The 14,257-nt window shown below is 47.6% G+C and overlaps 1 protein-coding gene across 4 annotated transcripts in view; it reads right to left on the bottom strand.

Moving 5' to 3' along the window:
- DBF4 (DBF4-CDC7 kinase regulatory subunit) overlaps nucleotides 1-14,257 on the bottom strand; it is a 157,747-nt gene that overhangs the window by 46,371 nt on the left and 97,119 nt on the right. For all 4 annotated transcript variants that reach the window (XM_085631321.1, XM_085631322.1, XM_085631318.1 and 1 more), the window contains exon 10: nucleotides 3,919-4,033. In XM_085631321.1, coding sequence (XP_085487447.1) covers nucleotides 3,919-4,033 — 115 coding nt within the window. The remainder of the gene's footprint in view (nucleotides 1-3,918; nucleotides 4,034-14,257) is intronic.

Genomic DNA, 14,257 nt, shown 5'->3' with positions numbered 1-14,257 from the left:
GACAATCTAGCAATTGAAGATGCATTTAGACCCATCTAGAGAGAATCACAGTAGTCTAAATGCGAGAGAATGATGGAAGACCACTGTTTCGTGAGATGGTAGATGCAAAAGTGTAGTGATTCTGCAGAGCAGACGAATATGTTAAAAACATGAAGAGGAGACACAGTTGATGTGGAGGGTTTAAAATACTGCACCACCAGATCGAATTTGTTATCTAATGACATTATAAACAGAGCCAGAGGAAGGAGAGTAATGCTTGCACTGGCTTTATCAGCAACGTTCAAGATTAAACTAAGACGGGGGAGGCAGGTATCAATGGCTGTTTAAAGGCTTCAAAGGCATAAGTGAACCCAGAGAAACAGTTGTAGGGGAATTAGTCTGCTTCACTGCCTCCAATATGGGTAGGCCGAAGGAAGGTAGATTGCAGACAAGCAAGGCCTCATGGTCTGAGAGCTTAACTCTATACAAGAGTCTTTTTAGGACCAGGACAGTGGGTGGGAGTATGAGACAGGGAGGGCAACTGGAATTTTCATTTGAATGGTTAAATAAAGTGGTCTGACCAAACCAAAGTAGAGAAATCGAGGTAGTACCCAAGATCAGGTATAGAAAATAGTAGGTATAATGTGTCACTGTATATTTTGGGTGGGACAATCCACGTCTTGAGAGAAATAGAGCAAAAACCAAGTAAGTTAGGAGTATCAGGTACAGGTGTCTGGCAATCCAAATGCTGATGTCACCATTTATAAGGCAACACGAGAACCTTACCAGCAAAGGGGCCAAATAATCAAAGACACCTGAAATAAATTGAAATGTTTGTGATAAACTTGTAATACATAGGGACATCTTTTTAAGTCATACTGACAGATATTGATGTGAATTATTAGTGTTTCTGAAAATTACGTTAGTATAAAACAAAACATTCTATTGCAAGAGTAATAGTCAACCTCTGTGCAATTCTAGTGTATTCCTCTGTGGGAATTGGAAGCATTTGCTTTTTAGGTTACATTTTCAACAAGGGGAACAATCACTATGGCTCAATACACTCTGTTCTATTGCTATTTGAGTTGTTGCTCCATCCATTAATTAACTGCTAATGTGACAGATGCATTATAGACAAGACCCTACATATTCTAGACAAACACCATTTAAAATTACTCTCTTTCGTGGTCAAAGAGCAAGCTTTGTCTAATTTGTGATGCATTAAGGAAGTACTACTAAGTTATTCTATTTTGAAAGAGGTCCTTACACAGAAACTTCAAAGTCATAATAGGGCAGGGCAGCCATTAAACTGTTTCTCAGCGTGTAAGGCCTCTGACAGATAAAGGTGAGACCTGCTAAAATATTAGCTATACAAGCCCCTCAAAAATGGACAAGGCCGATTGGAAGTTTAATTCCTGATCTCAGTAAAATGAGGGGTGCAGCTGTATCCGTCACACTCTGAAAAGGGTGGGAACAGAGAATAACATGTACGTGAGGAAAAAGAGGAACTTCAAGAGCAGAACAGCACCTGACAGAGGAGAGTATGCGAGAATCAGGAAAGATTAAAGAGAAAAAAAAATTATGTGGAGGTGTGAAAGAGAAAGCTATCAAGAAGGGAAAAGCCAGCTGAGAGAACCAAAGGTATGAAAAGGAAACACGAGATTCTGGAAATACCAGAGCATTAAGCAAATAAAAAAAGAAAAGCATGGAAAAATTAAGAGCGGATAATGGTAGGGAATCCAGGAGGTGTAGGCTCTGCGACCATGCTGCAAAAAGAACGTACAACGGTATGCTACAGCTATTGAAAGATTTTATTGCTTACCCAAAATATCATAAGGATCAACAGTTAAAAAACATGTTACTTAGAAATTAGCTTTCTCTTAATATGGCTTTGGCATTTGCATGAACGTGGTAAGCGCAGGCTTCAAGTAGAGACGATAAACCGGAAATGAGGCTAAAACAAAAACAACTAATTGGATATTTATGAAGTCAAAGATTGAAAAAAATACTATGTTGTGAACTATCAAAATTAATTATTCCTATGAAAGAGGAGCATTCACTTCATTGTAAATGTAAGTTGCGGGCACACTACGTAGCACCAAACGACAGGGAAAATAACTGATCTAAATAGGTTAACACATTTAGGTATGCTCAGAACATGATATTACTGTAAGTAATGGCTATGAAAACAATAACTCATAGCAACCATAAAAGTTGTTTTTATGACAAGTGAGAAAACAAGCTGATATATAAATGCAATATAGATTGAAAATGTAGATATAGGAGGACAGTCTCAATGGGCACAGTTCTTTTTTTGTTGTTTGGTTATTATATATTTCACAATTCACTTTTTCTTATTTCATTGTAGACAGGGTTGGATAACCATCTCTTTTGATGGTATTGTGGGCAGCCTTATGAAGTTTGATCTGATGAAGGAGACTGGAGTCCCGAAACACAGACTTCCATGTCATAAGGGGAGCCTTTCATTAAGGTATTTCAAAGGAAGAAATAGGACCAATGATTTGAATATGGTGTAAAAAAACTGCGAAGTAATCAATCCAGCATAATTTGGCCTCTTAGTATATATGTTTTGCATGGGGATACAAAATAGAGTTGCAAACCAATGTAAGAACATTGTTGATTGAAGTAAGATAGTGCCTGACTGAAAATATTGCAAAACCAAAGGGGCTGATGGACGGAGTGTTGAACATTGCAAGCACTCGCCCCCAGTCAACGGATCTGGGTTTAATCCATCATCATTCTTTAGCACACTCCGCCACCCCAGTTCAGACATGGCTAAATGCAAATCAGTCTGACCCTGTGCCTCATGGGAACAGTCCAGCCCGAACTGCCAAGCCATGTCTTCCCAGTACCAGAAACAAGCATCCTGGGATCGGTTTCTGGCTAATCAGCCATCATCAGCCAGGCTAGCTGGAATCCAGTGGCAAAGTGAGCTAGGGAGCTATCCTGGCTGGAGAGGGGTGAAACCCCGAAACCGGTCCTAGGATGCTTGTTTCCGGTCCAGAAGGACCTGGCTTGGCAGTTCGGGCTGGACTGTTCTCATGAGGCACAGGGTCAAGACTGATTTGCATATGACCAGGTCTAAACTGGGGTGGCATGGTGAGCAAAAGAATGATGGATTTAACCCAGATCTCTTGACTGGAGGTGAATGTTTTGATTTGTTCTGCATTCCGTCCAACAATTGTGTGTCTTTTGCGTTCTCGCCCTAAGTGTGCCAGGTATGCTCAGATGTGGGTCCTGGGCTCACTGTACCACTGGAATCAAGCTATACTGGCTGAAGAGGGGTGAGATCCCTAAACCGGTCCTAGGATGCTTGTTACCGGTCCAGGGAGGACCCGACTTGGCAATTCGGGCTGGACTGTTCCCATGAGGCACAGGGTCAAGACTGATTTGCATATGGCCTGGTCTAAACTGGGGTGGCATGGTGAGCAAAAGAATGATGGCTTTAAAACCCAGATCTCTTGACTGGGGGTGAATGTTTTGATTTGTTCTCCATTCCGTCCATCAATTGTGTGTCTTTTGACTGAAAATATTAACTGGTCTGCACCCATCTATGAAACATAAATTAACCCCTTCAGTGCCCATGACGAGCTGGACTCGTCATGGGCTGCGGTGGCGCTGTGCCCATGACGAGTCCAGCTCGTCATGAACTCCGCCCGCTAATGCAAAGCGTGGCACTGGGCGGGGAAAGGGGCGGGCATGCAAGGGGTTAAATAGAAAACACGTCCTCTGCAAATATGACTGAAATTTAGTGATATAAATTATGAATCTTTATTACATAGTATACTGGTATAATTTTCTACCTTTTGACTTTTATTGGATGTTTACACCGCATATAACAGTTTCAATCAAAAACTTAAAACAAATTTTAGTTAATGTTATTAAAAAAGAAATCATGAATTTCAGATCCATACTTACAGATTGCAAATCCTCATATTTTTTCAAACAACACTCACAGTACCCTTTTTTTTTCCTCTCCTTAAAATTTGGCAGCGCTTGGGTTTCACTTTCCCGCTCTGTATTTGTTTTATTTCTAGGAACAGAAAAGTGATTACATGATTTTAAGAAGTAATTCTTCCTAACATCAACAGGTTAGAAAGATTGGCATTTTGGAACAAAACAAGTAAAATAGTTTCTTGATTATTAAAATTACTGTGGACAAAATGAATTTTAGACTGCTGAAATGTAAGATGCAAACTTGACATTAAATATAGTATGTTGATGTTGAATTATGACAAAAACAATAAAGGTTAAAAGTTGGGTCGAGCACATAATTATTATTGATGGCCATTTTTCTGGCAATTTTAATACACGTTTGCATGTTATGCTACCAAGGCTTTAATAATGATAAATTATTCCAAACCCTTAAGTGCGGACTGTCTTTCGAATTCTGTTTTTTTAAATTTGGGTAGTATGGGGTTAAGATTTTATCATTTTCCCATAAAAAAAGATATCCAGGCCACATTTGTATCTTCCCACCTCTAGCCCATCCCCCTCGATATGTTAGAACTGTAACGGAAACTAGGGACTTCTAGTTCCCCTGGAGTTGCCCTGCCCTAGAAAATAGCAAAATGTGTAATAAAATGTATTTTTTCCAAGAAAAATTGTGAAAAAGAACACGCTCTTCCCAGTTTTCGGAAACAGACATAGTAAAAAAAAAAAAAAAAAAAAATGAAGATCTGCCCAGAAAGCTCTACACTTCAGTAAACACAAACTTCTGATCTTAGCAGGAGGCCGTTTGGAGAGTGTGCAAGGTTTTCCCAAAGAAAAGAGTAGTTGAAATGAAAAAAAGATCAAAGTAAATAGGCTAAAAGAGAAATAGGTGACAAGTTTTTCAACTTCAAATTACTAGTATAGTAATATACTGTTAAGCCCATCAGACACCGCAGGCCCCGGCTTCCTCTGAGGAGGGGATTCGGAAGCCTGTGTGGAGAGTAGCTCTTCAGCAACCCATGTGAGGACAATCTCACTCTTGGCACAATAGGCATTGAAGGTTTGGCAGGTTCTACAACTCAGTCACTCACTGTAGGAAAGACGATGGGCAACTTCTCTTATCCTCGATGGCATTTCAGCACTTCCTGGTGGGGTAGCCCCTCCTCTAGTCAACCTAGGGCTTTGCCTGGTGCCCAGGGCGGCCGTCTTAAACTGATTTTGATTTCAAGGAGAGATAAAAAGGACTGTCCCATCTGCCCCCTCCATGAGAGCTAGGAGTGGGAAATCAGGGAATCTAACATAGAACTATATCAAAATCTCATACCAGCTGAGTATCGAAATAGTAATAGGACTATCACCCGATGAAGGAAAGATGGCCACTACAGGGGTCAGAGAAATAAAAAGAGGGCTTTCAATACTAACAGATTTTAACCCTCAGAAGAGTGACACAAATAAACATTTTTGTGGAACAGCTAAACCTGGCAAAAATCTATTAATTGAAATAGGAACTAAGCTCAGACAAATCCCCCATAGCAATTTTGGAGACTATGTCCTGAACATGCTCATAGAATCTACTTCCCAACTTTCCCACGGTCTGAAGAGTGACCTCAGGAATCCTGTTCTAGGCTTAGGCCCTGCAGTAAGCACCGAGTACTGTACACTTAACACAAGATCTCGTACCTTGTGTTACAGACAGTCGCAGGTGGCTTAGGACAGAGCTTCACAGGCCATAACTAAATCTTCTAGGTGACTGCCAAGCCCTAAGGAGGAATCTCCTACATCCTAATCAACCCACCATCATTTGATTAGGTTCATCTGAGTTGAGGGAAGGCTATCCTGAATAACAGCAGACGCAGGAATATAATATTGTGCCAATAGTATCACACATCCTGTTAGACCTGACAGCCTAAGGATATTTTTCCCACAACTTTTTGCCCGTCTCCCTCCATTTTGCTGGTATTGCGACTCTGTGCACATTACCACTGCTAACCATGGATAAAGTGCATGTGCACTCTCCCATAAACATGGCAATATTGGTTCATTCCCAATTGGCATATTTAATTTACCTACAAGTCCCTAGTAAAGTGGTACCCATTGTGCCCAGGGCGTGTAAATTTAATGCTAATAGTGGGCATGCAGCACTTACAGTGCCACCCACTTAAGTAGCCCTTTAACCATGCGATTGCAGAAGCTGTGTATGCAGTTTACACTACCATGTCGAACTGGCATAACAACTCTTTATCCAAACCCCAACCTTGCCTTTTCATACATATAAGTGCCCCCTGTATAACCTAGAGGGCAGGGTGCAATGCATGTAAAAGGCAGGACAAGTACATTTGAGGTTATCATGTCTTGGTAGTAGAAAACTCCCAAAGTCCTTTTTTTCTAAACTTGTGCTTATTATTTTTATAAAGGTACAAAGAGAATGACGATATAGCATCCTAGAAACCACATACAAAGACAGTGCCATAGTGCAGAACAGTCATATATGATTACTTCCATAAGACCACCAATAATTTACAATTGATCCATGCTGTTTTGATATTCAATACAAAAGGAAGAGAATACAGGCTAACAATCCCCTTCCTTCCTAACGCACAAGTTACTACTTGTGTAATGATATATCTGTAAGAGACATTAGCTAGTGATAGATTCCTTACCTTAGAATATCCCCAGGCATCGGACTGGATCCGGAAAGTTTTTTCGTCAGCAGTACCCCTGCGCGTCAGGAAGATGACATCACGGAGACTACTTAGGCGCCACCCATGCGCACGGACGTCAGTTCTGTACATGACTATCCGCGCCAGGAATGCAGAGCCATGCAAGAAACTGACCACTGGTGCCATGAAACTATGGCCCTGAAAGGGATGACCTTAACCTTAGAATCAGTTCGCAGAACGGGGAGGATGGGTGGAGCGGTAAGGAATCTATTACCAACTAATGTCTCTTACAGATATATCGTTACACAAGTAGTAACTTGTGCATCTGAAAGAGACACGTTAGTGATAGATTACTTACCTTAGAATAGATACCCCAGCAATACCAACCCCAGTGGTGGGTCTGCAAACAGATTACACCAGAAAGTCACAGAGAACAGAACAGCCAAAGAAGCCGTCTCTCCGGACTTGACTGTCAAGGCAGTAATGCTTGGTAAACGTGTGCAGCGAGGCCCACATAGCTGCCTGACAAATGTCCTGCAAGGGAACGTCACGTCCCAAGGCAGTAGTGGCTGCAGTTGCCCTGGTAGAATGGGCACGCAGCCCCACTTGAGGCTCCTTCTTAGCCGAGGAGTAACAGGCTTTGATGCACAGAACGACCCACCGAGAGATGGCCTGTTTGTGCACGGCCGACCTTTTCTTGCACCCACGTAGCCAACAAAGAGTTGGTCATCCACCCGGAACGGTCGTGTACGCGTCAGATAGAACGAGAGCGCACGTTTTGGGTCCAGAGGGTGGAGCCTCTCTTCCTCCCTCGAAGGATGCGGGGGCGGAAAGAAGGTGGGCTAAGTGATGGTCTGCTTGATGTTGAAGGGCGTGACAACCTTTGGCAAAAAAGAAGGATGGGTCCTTAACACCACCTTGTCCGGATGAACAGAAAGAAAAGGAGGTATAGAAGAAAGCCTGGAGCTCACTCACTCTTCTGGCAGAGGTGAAAGCTACCAGGAAAGCGGTCTTGAGAGTGAGAAGACGTAAAGGACTGTTATGAAGAAGCTCAAAAGGAGCGCACATCAGAAAGGTCAAGACAAGATTCAAGTCCCATTGAGGCATTATGAAAGGCACCGGAGGAAACATGTGCGTAATGCCTTTGAGGAAACGGTGAACAACCGGGGACTTAAAAAGAGAAGGCTGATCTGGAAACCGTAGAAAGGCAGAGATAGCCGAAAGATGACCTTTGAGAGTGCCCAGAGCAGAGCCCTGCTGGGCCAAGGATAGTAGGAACAGAAGGAACTCAGAAAGAGGGGCAGAAAGGGGATCCACAGCCTTAGCTGTGCACCATGCCACAAACTTGTTTCACCTGCAGGCGTATAACGTTTTAGTGGAGGGACGCCTGGCTGCCAGAATAACATCACAGACTTTGGGAGGAAGACCGAAAGCTGTCAACTGTCGCCACCTAATCTCCACGCATGGAGGTGGAGGCTGGACAGGTTCAGGTGGAGGACCATCCCCTGCTGAAGATCCGAAGAGGCAGACGGATCGGGGGATCGATCGTCATGCGGAGTAGCTCGGGATACCAGTATCTTTGTGCCCAATCCGGAGCCACAAGGATGACTTGGACCCGGTCGCGCCGAATCTTCTTCAGCATTCTGGGCAGAAGAGGTATAGGCGGAAAGGAGTACAACAGACCGCAACTCCACTCGCGATGAAAAGCGTCGCCGAGCGAGTGCCGCCTTGGAAATTCCAACGTGCAGAACTGATGACATTGCGCGTTCTCTTCGGTGGCGAATAGATCTAACCAAGGCTCTCCCCACTGCAGAAAGAGACCTTTCGGCACGTCCGAGCAGACGCCATTCCTGATCCATCAAGCACCGGCAGCTGAGTTCTTCCGCCCTGGCGTTCAGAGAACCTGCCAGGTGTTGAACCACCAAGGTAATGCCTTGATGTTCCAGCCATGTCCAGAGGCGCATAGCCTCCTGACATTGGGTCCATGACCCCACCCCGCCCTGTTTGTTGCAATACCACACGGTGGTAGTGTTGTCCGTGAACACCTGCATCACACTTCCCCGGACAACGGGAAGGAATGCCTTCAGTGCAAGTCGGATCGCCCGAAGCTCTAAAAGGTTGATATGGAGCCGGGACTCCGCCAGAGACCAGAGTCCTCTGATCTCAGCCTCTCCCAAGTGGCCTCCCCATCCCAGGAGGGATGCATCCGTCACCACTGTGTGCTCCAGGTGGGGAAGGGAGAGAGATCTGCCACTGACCAAATCGCGATTCGTGAGCCACCACTGCAATTGTCGTGCAGTGCCCTCTGAGATCTGGACATAATCGGACAGGTTGCCCTGATGCTGCGCCCACTGGAACTTCAGATCCCACTGCAGAGCCTGCATATGCCATCTGGCATGTTGCACTAACAGGATGCAGGAGGCCATCAGGCCCAGGAACCGGAGGGTCATCCTGACTGAAACCCGGGATAGAGGCTGAAAGATCGGAATCATAGCCTGAATATCCCGGACTCGCTGCTCGGGAGGATAAGCCCGAAACCGCGTCGAATCCAGAACGCTCCAATGAAGGGGAGCTTCTGAGAGGGACTCCGGTGCGACTTCAGCACGTTGATTGAGAACCCCAGCAAATGCAGGAGGTCGGCCGTAGTCTGGAGGTGGGAGACGAGTGCCTGGGGCGAGCCCGCCTTCAACAACCAGTCGTTGAGGTAGAGGAAGACTGGCGCAGATGAGCTGCGACTACCGCCATCACTTTCGTGAACACCCGAGGGGCGCTGGTAAGGCCGAAGGGGAGCACGGCAAACTGAAAATGCCCTGGGCCTACGGTGAACCGCAGGTAACGCCAGTGGGCCGGCAGGACAGGGATGTGAAAATAAGCGTCCTGCAAGTCCAACGCTACCATACAGTCTCCAGGGTCAAGGGCAGCCAAGACCTGAGCCAGCATTTTGAACTTTGGTTCCGTTGGTCCAAGATGGGACGCAGACCCCCTTTTTCCTTCTTGGGGACCAGGAAATAGCGGGAATAACAACCACTCCCTACTTCCGTCCCAGGAAGCACTCGATGGCCCCCTTGGCCAAGAGGGTCGTAACTTCCTGCTGGAGAGTTGCCAAGTGGTCCCCCGACAGGCGGTGGTACTGAGGAGGCATGGCTGGAGGGTTGGACTGAAAGGGAAGGGAGTAACCCTTGCGGATGATCTGCAACACCCACTTGTCAGATGTGATAGCGTGCCAGTGGGGAAGGTGAAGGCGGATCCTGCCACCCACCGACGTGGGGTGCTCCACAAAGCTCGGACTAGGAAGGTTTGGAGGTAGAAGCAGCGGAGGTGGACTGACCCCCACGCTGATTCCCAGACCCGCCCCTGCGGAAGCCGCAGCCGCGCGGAGGCTGGCTCTGCCCAGTCTTGCTGAAGGAACATGCCTGGGTGCACCTGCCTTGACCAGGAAAGGAACGAAAACCAGGAGTGGCTGGGCTCTTCGTGGAAAGACCCAAGGACTTGGCCGTAGCTTGCGTGTCCTTAAAACGCTCCAGCGCCTTACCGCCAAACAGACGAGTGCCATCAAAGGGCATGTCCATGAGTGAGCTTTGAACATCTGGTGAGAACCCGGTAGATGGCAACCAGGCGTGTCGTCGAAGCGCCACAGTCATAGAGATGGCTCTACCTAGTGAGTCCGCGGTGTCCAAACCACACCGAACGGCGAACTTAGCCGCATCCTTACCCTCTGCAACAGCCTGAGACCGCACAGCTTGGGCCTCCTCAGGACACTGAGGCAACACCTGTGCAACGGCATCCCACACCGCGTGGGAATAGCGATCCAAGAGGCAAGCGGTGTTCACCGACCACAGCCCTAAGCTGGCCGAAGAGAACAGCCGCTTGCCGAACTGCTCCAGCTTCTAGGAGTCCTTATCCGGCGGAGCCATGGGAAAGGCACTCTGGGACGTCGAAGCTTGGATGACCAGGCTCTCAGGCGTAGGATGAGTGGTCAGAAAGGCAGGGTCACCCGGCGCCAGAAGATTATACCATGCGACATTCTCATCCACCAGGGCCCCCGTGGCAGGCCGCGACCAAGTGCCCAGTAAGACTTTAGTAAGGGCGTTGTTAAACGGCAGCAGGGGCACCGGCGAAGTGGACACCGTCTGGAGCACCTCAGTGAGGAGATTAGTCTTTAGGACCACTGTAGGGAGATCAAGGCGGAGGACCTCAGCGGTCCGACGAAGCACCATCGTATACAAAGCGCCCTCCTCCATGGTAGGCGGAGGAGAGGCAAACCCCGGGTCAGAGGAGAGATGGAGGCTGCCGGCCTCTTCTAACTCGTCTGCCCAGTCCTGCTCGGAGTCACGCTGACTAGCAAGAGGGTCCTCGGACCCCTCCCAGTCATCCTCCACCTCCGCCGCATGTGGGACAGGCTGCGGCGGCAGGGCAGGAACAAACGGCGCCAGACAGGGCTGAACCGGCGTTGTGTCCCAGTGCGGATCCCAGGTAGGGACAAAATTGTCCGAGAACCGGGGCGGAACCAATGGCACCCACTGTGGCGCCGGAGGCGGAGCCGAGGGCGGCGCGGAGGCCGGAGCCAGCAGCGCGGGACCCTGGGGCGCCGAGGCCAGAGGCGCAGGATCCTGTGGCACCGGGGCCGGAGCCGACGGCTCAACAGGATCCTGACGCGGGGCCCGAGGGCGCACCGGCGGGAGCCCGAGGCCTAAACAGGCGGTCCAAGGTGGCACGAAATTCTTGCACCTGAGACGGACCTGGGTAAGGTGGGCAGAACCCCTGTTCCCCTCGTCCGCATCCGGGGACCGACGGGTGGACGTCGGAGAGCGACAACGCTCCTTCGACTTTTTTGTGCCATCTCTTACCCGAATCCGAGGGTGAAGACTTGGAGCTGGAGGAATGATGGTGATGATGGCCCCGCGAGCGTTCTCTGGAGCGGCGCCTGGACCGGGAGCAGCGCGGGGACGAGTGCCGGACTTCAAACAGCTTCCGGCGCCGCTCCCGCAGGGCCCTCGGGCCATGGCCAAACAGGCCCGGGAGTTGTGGTCGCCCTCCAGGCAGTAGAGACAGACGTCATGGAGGTCTGCCACCGACATATTGCGACGGCAGGTCCCACAAGACTTAAAACGAGGCATCCCTACGTGCACGAGAGTAGACAACTGACAGGAGACAAAAAGACTCAAAAGGATAGTCAAAAAGTGACTGAGGTACGTGCTCTAACCGGATCTGTGCTTACTGGCGCGGAAAAAGGAAGAACTGACGTCAGCGCGCATGGGTGGCGCCGAAGTAGTCTCCATGACGTCATCTCGGCGCATACAAAGCTAGCGACGGACGTGGAGATGCACAACGCCACCTACCGATGCGCAGGGGTACTGCTGACGAAAAAACTTTCCGGATCCAGTTTGACGCCTGGGGATATTCTAAGGTAAGGAATCTATCACCAACGTGTCTCTTTCAGATTTCCCTATTTCAGGGACAGAACTTATAATCAAAAGGAAAAGAATGAGACTTGTATGTATAAAGCATCAACAATATCTACTAGTAAGTGGTGGACTGGATGAAAGGCCACAGAGCCATTGTAATGGACAGTCTAAACTATGGGGTTGGGAGGTATCCTAAGGGGGGCTCAAATCTGGAACAGGTGAAGCGCCCTTGTTTGCAGGTGGCAGGAGAATAACGGTATGCCCACAGAGAGATACCTCACAAGATGTCCCCATATATAGTCAAACTTCTTTTGGGATTCCGTGAGTTTGTTGGTTTGGCGTTCCATGATAAGGCCTAGTAGCTTGAATCTGGTGGCACAGCGAGCAAGGGACCTACGTCTGGGCATACCCATCCCACTTAGGGCAAAAGGCGCTGTTGCATTTGTTGCCTTAAGTGGGAAGGGTATGCCCAGATATAGGTCCCTTGCTCACTACGCCACCAGATTCAAGCTAGCCTGGCTGATGAGGGGTGAACACCTGAAACCCAGCAAGGACCTGGCCTGGCAGTTCGAGCTGGACTGTTCCCTTATGGAGCAGAGTCAAGACTGATTTGCATATGGCTGGGCCTACACTGGAATGGCGTGGTGTGCAAAAAACAAAGGATTTAACCCAGACCTGTGACTGGTGGTGGATGTTTGATTGGTTCAGTATTCCGTCCATTATCTGTATTAGTATTCAGGATATGGGTATTAAGCTCTGCCCACCTTTTTAATTTGCTGCTGTCACTGTCCTTTGTAAACGGTGGCTTAGTATTCCCTTCTTTTCTCCTGTTGTAACCTCTCATAAGTACACCCCCTTTACATGTTGTTACTCGGTATGTTTTATTTACAGTTGGCGGGCAATATATTTTTAGTAACTTTTTCCTCGCTGCTGTTGCAGACACAACAGGCTCTCCCACAAAGCAGGATACATGTGTTTTCCTGCTTTAGCCAGGTGCCTTTCTTTTTATTCTGTGGGGCTGCCCAACTAAATTTTTTCAATATTAAATGCTTTTTTAAGGATTGAGAGGTGCTGCTTGCTTCATCTTTAGCAATAGCGCCCGTCTCCGTGGTTTTATTGTGAGCGGCTCACCCAACTCTTGTTTTTCAAAGGAGAAATAGTGCTGAAGGCTCCGGGAAAAGTAGTGGAAGGCGCCCCGTAGAAGGCAGCCGAGTTACAGAGCAGGCAGCCTGTGGGCATGGAAACCACCCCCTCAGCCTCCATGAGCAACGCCTCACTCGCTCCCAATAAGCAATGTGCCTGCTTACTCCCCAGTTCCTTGCCGCTTTCAGCCTTTCTCAGTCTTACTTCTGTTCTTGGCAGGACGTCAATCTCTCTGCAGCAGGCAACTTAATCCCCTGCACTACTTTAGCATGAGTGGAAACAGCCACTACATAAAACTCCAATCTCTCTCCTGTAGAAACATTATTTGCCAAAGTTACCTTCACATTTTTATTGTTGCCTGAAAACCTCTGGACACAGAAAAAGGTGCTTTGCAGCACGCATCTTAATCCTCTGTGCTACTTTAGCATGAGTGGAAACAGCCACTACATAAAACTCCAATTTCTCTCGCCAGCAGGAACATTAATCGGCAAAGTTACCCATACATTTTTATTGTTGCCTGAAAACCTCTGGACACACAAGAAACCCTGCACTGGGTGCTTTCTAAAACGGTTTTATTATTCACCCACCCCCAGACAGCGCCAGGTGCGGCTGCACAGGGCACCCCGCCCTGTAGGCAGCAAGAAGAGGCTACCGGGTCTTCTCGGCTAAACTCAACGTGTGCGTGCAACAAGCTGGCAAAAGGGATTTCAGAGTAAGAACCGAAATTCTTTTACCTTCAATGTCTTGTTTGGTGGCCTGCGATCCTAACATACATATTGATGGAGTGAACTGTTAAAGTGTTTTGTACCCTTACTTTGCCCACAACTTGGATGGTTACTCCAACTCCCTTTTTAACTTTGGCACATACATTCTTTAATCACCCCTTTTTTTCCTACCCAAAGAGCGGTCCAAATCGTGGCTAGCTAATATGTCCGTAACAAGAATACTTTACAATCTTCAAGGAACATAATTTCACCAATTTAGTGATGTTTGGCTTCTGGATAGTGCATATACGTGGCCATACAACATTCCTGCAAACATTGGTAAGCATCACACGTACACAGAAATCCTTACCCTCAAATCCATTCCGCATAAATCCACTACGCAAAACATCTT

The sequence above is a fragment of the Triturus cristatus genome, chromosome 10 (assembly GCF_964204655.1).
Source record: "Triturus cristatus chromosome 10, aTriCri1.1, whole genome shotgun sequence".
NCBI lineage: Eukaryota > Metazoa > Chordata > Amphibia > Caudata > Salamandridae > Triturus > Triturus cristatus.
Note: the sequence above shows the minus strand (reverse complement) of the source record. Positions and strands in the feature narration are given on the sequence as shown.